Raw genomic sequence first — 5,517 nt, 5'->3', positions numbered from 1 at the left:
GCCAAATTTTGGCATCATAAGTGTTAGGCTTCCTTTCCAGAGTTCAAGAAATATTTCGCATGTGTTTAGTAGCTGACCCTCTATGATGCCTAAGTAATTAGAACGTAAGTGGTGTTGCTACAAATGTTTTACTAGAAACATGCCAGAAAACAACTAACTATTACCAATTGACAAAGATTCATTTCAGTTATTAACAAACCTATTTCTTCTGTTTGACTTTTTTTCCAACTACATGCAATCCTCAAGATTGATCTGTTCACCTTGCATTTCTAGTAGTTTTGAATGTTGTCAGTAGTCATACAATAGCCTTTGAATAGCCAGCTGCATATCATCTCTACCCAAGCTTCCTTGATAAAACCATTCATGTTGAGTATCACTTGTCACCAAACCCTACGCTAAAGAAAGTTGGAACCCCATGTTATTTTCGAAAACTTTCTCCATAATATGTGCTCCAATAGAAATGGAGTTGTGAACTATTTTAGCTGCAAATTTACAAAACTGATGGGGCTCTGAAAGGGGTCCCTGAGTAGCGTCCCTGCCTTCCTGAGCTAGTTTTCCACCATAATTCTTAAAAATCGTGGTAGAGGCCTTGGTCTCAGGACCACTCCTGTCTAGAAACTGAGGTTGGGGTTATGTTAAATTTATATCTTCTCTCCTCCACATCACACACATATATGAAGCACCATGGATAATTTAACATCTCTTAGATTTTATGATGATTGTCGAAATATCAGATAATCAAGTGTGACAGCAAAGGTCTAATAGTTGGTTAGTATTGAATTTAGTTCTAGTTAAGCTTCTGGGAGGAAAGCAAGGCTAGAGGTATGTTTTTGTTTGTGGCGGGTGAGGGTCTAACTGAAATATATAGGAGTAACTCCTGTAGAGCTTCCGGGCAGTAGTGGTGAAGAGGAACTGTGGTGGACTAGAAGAGAGATAGAGGACACGGGTTATTGTGTATGCACACATATATACGAGGGAGTGCTGAAAAGTTCCTGACTTTTGTTAAAAGAAAATACAAGAGGATCAGTTAATTATGATTTTATTCAACATATCCCCCAAGATTCACACTTATTGAAGCAATCCTTCAGTTTTTCTAAGCCCTGTAAAAGAACTCAGAAGATTGGGTCTCCAACTAGGTCTTTTGTGATACCCTTAAAGCCAGGGACTTTTCAGCACCCTCTCGTATATATATAAGGAGCATGTATGTATAAGTGAACAAACGAGAGGTTTTGTTGTACTTAATAAGTTTGACTCAGCTCTGCATTACTTAGTTTCTCTAGGGTAGGACACGTTCCCCTCATCAGATGTTCGGATAACTATTACTTTTACCAAATGAGAAGAATATGCTTCACTGCAGAGGTCTAATAAGACCAGGGCAATGTTCGTTGTTTTCGTTTAAAAGCCAGATCCATTTCTGTGCTGCATTTTCTATATACTCACAAAGATTTGTGATCCAATCTATTGGTTATCCCCCTTATTTATTTTTTTTTTTTTAAACACCCCAGACTGGAATCTTGTCTATTAATTGCATAGATAATCTCAGTTAATTGAAGTTTTACGACTCGTTAATTTGAATAATATAAAAGCATTGAGGTGAGGGAAAGTGTAGTGGAATATGAACGAAAGAAAATGAATGAGGAGAGCTGAAAGTTGGATGAAAGGGGAAAGACAGTGAATGCGAAGGAGATAACCGTATAACGGTAACTTCAATATGAAAATATGACTTCTTCAGAATAAGACAATGCGGTACCAATTATTGATATTATTATATTTCTTTATTTGATCTTTAACTGCTTCTCAATAAATCCATATGATCGCTGCACTTGTTTTAAATTAATCTTCCACCGGTTACCTTTCATGGGGTCCGTGTCACTGTTTAAAACAAATATTGTCTGCCATGGTTTACTTATTGTACTTCGAGAGGTTCGTGTTATTGTATATGTCTAACATTATCTGCTATGGCTTTTCTCACTGCAATGTGGCCAGACAATATCTGCTTGGCTTCACTTACTGAGCATCTATTGATACCAATCAAAAGAGCTGTCGGTAACACTTTTGGTGTCCTCTTCGCTATTTGTGTACGTCTGCTGATAGGTTGACATAACTGTTCCTGTGATAATTCATCGGAATCGTACAACACACGCAATATCTGTTCCGCTGCCTCTTCTTGACTCAGTTCTGTGAAATCTGTTAAAATTCCAATTGCTCTGTGGTAAAGTTTGTTATTACTTAATTTCAAGTCCACCATAATATTCTGAAAAACTTTCCCCTTTAAGATATGTGCTCCAGTAGAAATTGCGTTGAGGACCAATTTAGCAGCAAATTCACAAAATGCTGTTGACCATTCTTTAGCAACTTTACAATCTATTAAATCGGAGATTTCATGCCAAGGCATTTCAAGATTAATAAATGAATTATTTATTTGTAGTTGGGGTTTAGTTTTTTCAAAGGAATTTAAATGAATTTGTATTGTTTTACATTTAGATAAAGAGGGTGAAGTTAGGGTAACATCTCGTTCGTCGTCGTTTAAAACAACAACCAAGTCACTTTCTTCGAAATGCTTAGCTACAACTTCATTAAAATGTTTCAGCGATATATCTGACCCTCTATTTTGGACACTGAGATCCCCTTCTTGGTTAGCCAATGTATGATAACCCCCAACAAGATATGCATTTACATCTGTTGGATCTGACCCAAAAGTTGGGCAACATTCCGAGGCGTCAATTAAGCTCATAATACCGATGCTGTTATAACCAATGTAATAGAGATGACCGTTTGACTGGAGACATGTTCCAGATAATTCTATCGCCTTTGCTATCTGAGCTGATTTAGAATAAACACTCCGACAGACAGATTGATAGCCAGCGATTATGTTAAATATCGAAGGCATCATTAAAGAATTAAAGCCTCCCAGAGACTGCAAAAGAGCTGGAATAAAAATGCTTTCTAATATAATTTTTGTAACCGATCCACCTTTCATTCGACTTGAACCACAAATAGCTTCAGGCCCGACAATGGGGTTAATTAGAAAGGCCTTACCTTCTGCGACAACTGGAAGATATGATTTCATAACATCGTAAAAGCTCTTCCCTCCCCATTTTTCGATGTTGGTTTTCCTTGACAGGCAGCTAGGATTAAACCCAATTAGAACCGGCGTGTACTTCGTCAAATGCTTGATACAATAGTCCAATTGTCCGGCCACGAACGGCGCTGAAAGTCCACAAGTAATGCCTACATATAGTACTCGGCTTTTCTCCACCGTTGCTGTCTCCAGTATATCCGCACCTAATTGAGGATCATCTTCGTAAAGTTCTTGTGAAGTAAACAGTGCCTCGTCACCTCCAGCAATTATGTAACGGAAACACGGTTCATTCGATCCTGTTTCTTTCAGTCTGTTGTTCATGGCTCTAGCCAAGAGAAAGGCCAACCTCCCTGATGTACCGCAACCAGAGAGAACAACTGCACTTCGGACAGGGTCTTGTATGAGAGACGTCGCAAGTTGTTGTACGGTAGCAATTGTATTCAGTACAACATCGCTGAAAACGTTTTGATCCTTATATTTTCCCCAACCAGAAAATATTTCTGAATCACATGATTCTAAGAGTTTCACGATTTCCTGAGGTGTTGACACATCAATGTTTGTTGTAATTGGGTTTCTCCTTTCTGTTACTGGCTTCTCCATGATTCACTGAATGTTTAAACTTATGCTACAGTAAAATATGACTTCACCCAACAAACGCACTCCCTCTTGATCAATGTGCCCGCCTTTATCGGAAACCCGTTCCAAAGGTCACGAACGTAAATTTCATAAACAAAAATCTGTGTGGTGTAAGGGAGGTAACTGCAATTGAATAAAATCTAAATCTGTGTTAAAGTTGTTCATGATTCACAAGTCGGGTTTGATCAACTTGACACAATCGAATGCATTCCAGTCATGACCATCCCATCTTTGGGAAATCTGGAATTGCATTATCCAATGTGTTCTTTCTTTCTAAGATTATAGGGAGTGGTCATGGGGAAATTTAAGAATTATTACTATTAATATATATATATATATTAATAATATTAGGGGATAAAAATCCAAATTTACAGGTAAAAACTCAATTAAATTCAATTTATTAAAAATTAAAATTAAATTAAGTTTCACAGTATAAAATATATACATATATATATATATATAGTTTTAGGGAAAAAGAACCAAGGTTCATGAACTCATCGATGAAAATCTACTGTCACATATAGAAAAATTAATAAGTAAAAGCACAATAAATAAGTATAATATAATACAAAGTAAATACCATTATCAGTGGCGTGCGGTGATTTCTGAGGTTGGTCATGCAATAAATACTTGGCGCATATAGCCTTCTGAGTGGATTTGGTAGATGGAAACTGAAAGAAGCTCGTCGTATATATATATATATATATATATATGGAAAAAAAAGTCAAGGTAGAAAATGCTAAAATAATTTTATAAAAAACATTTCAGTACTGGTTTCAGTCATTGAGACTTTTTCAACTTGAAGTATAGAAAACAATTAAATTTGGGAAAAATTAAAAGAATATTTGCATCGTATTCAAATACAAGTGGCATTTTCCTTGTTACTGCTTGTTTCTGTCTCTCTTGTTTACTCTTGTATGTTCGACGTCGTTGTGAATTCTTGGTAGGGAAGAAGAATGGGGGAGTGCCAAGATAGTAGGATGTTAAATGGTCAAGTGTCCTGAAGATGACCCGTTGTGGATGGTAGTAGTAATTGAATTCGTGAAACATCTCTTTTGAATGTTTTGTTTATAAAATTTGCGTAGGTGTTATTCTAAACAGCAATAGCGGTTCGGCAAAAAGAGACCGATAGAATAAGTACTAGGCGTCCAAAGAATAAGTCCTGGGGTCGATTTACTCGACTAAAGGCGGTGCTCCAGCATGGCCACAGTCAAATCACTGAAACAAGTAAAAAAAAAAAAGATATATATATATATATATATATATATAAGTTAAAAGTCATGGCCGGTTATAAAGTGACCATTGGTTTCGCACCTATAAAGCGTTTAGCGTTATTGGCAACTCATGAGATTCAAATGACTAAAGACGCATAACCTCTCTAGAAAGTGCAGGAAGACATACATCATATATATATATATATATATATATATATATATATATCGTCAATAAAGCAGAAATGTATCTTTTAGGAAGTTAAAAGTTGATGGCCGGTTATAAAGTGACCATTGGTTTCGCACCTATAAAGCGGTTGGCATTATAGGCGACTCATCAGATTCAAATGACTGAAAGGGCTAATAAATGAATGAGTTATAGCGGGACTAAATATTCAGTTAAGGCCCTCGTCTGAAACGTCTCCTGCTTCAGACTTGGAATTCCCCATTCATTGAATAGTCTCACCACAGCACTTTCGATTATCCTTATGGCCGCAACCGATGTAAGGGAGATAACTCCGTCCTGCCCGCAGCACCGACATGTTTCTTTCATAAAACCAACAGACCGTTACGTATGTCTTCCTGCAC

At 36.9% G+C, this 5,517-nt stretch overlaps 1 protein-coding gene across 1 annotated transcript; it reads right to left on the bottom strand.

Annotated features, from left to right (window-relative positions):
• Positions 1-1,753: 1,753 nt before the first annotated feature.
• Positions 1,754-3,819, bottom strand: LOC106870611 (glucokinase regulatory protein). Its single transcript, XM_014916742.3, has one exon. It carries the CDS (start codon positions 3,680-3,682, stop codon positions 1,931-1,933), a length of 1,752 nt encoding a protein of 583 aa, XP_014772228.1. The 5' UTR covers positions 3,683-3,819; the 3' UTR covers positions 1,754-1,930.
• Between the last annotated feature and the right edge of the window lie 1,698 nt (positions 3,820-5,517).

The sequence above is a fragment of the Octopus bimaculoides genome, chromosome 5, assembly GCF_046866305.1.
Source record: "Octopus bimaculoides isolate indiv1 chromosome 5, ASM4686630v1, whole genome shotgun sequence".
NCBI lineage: Eukaryota > Metazoa > Mollusca > Cephalopoda > Octopoda > Octopodidae > Octopus > Octopus bimaculoides.
The sequence above is the reverse complement of the archived record's forward strand: the minus strand, read 5'-3'. Positions and strand labels throughout refer to the sequence as shown.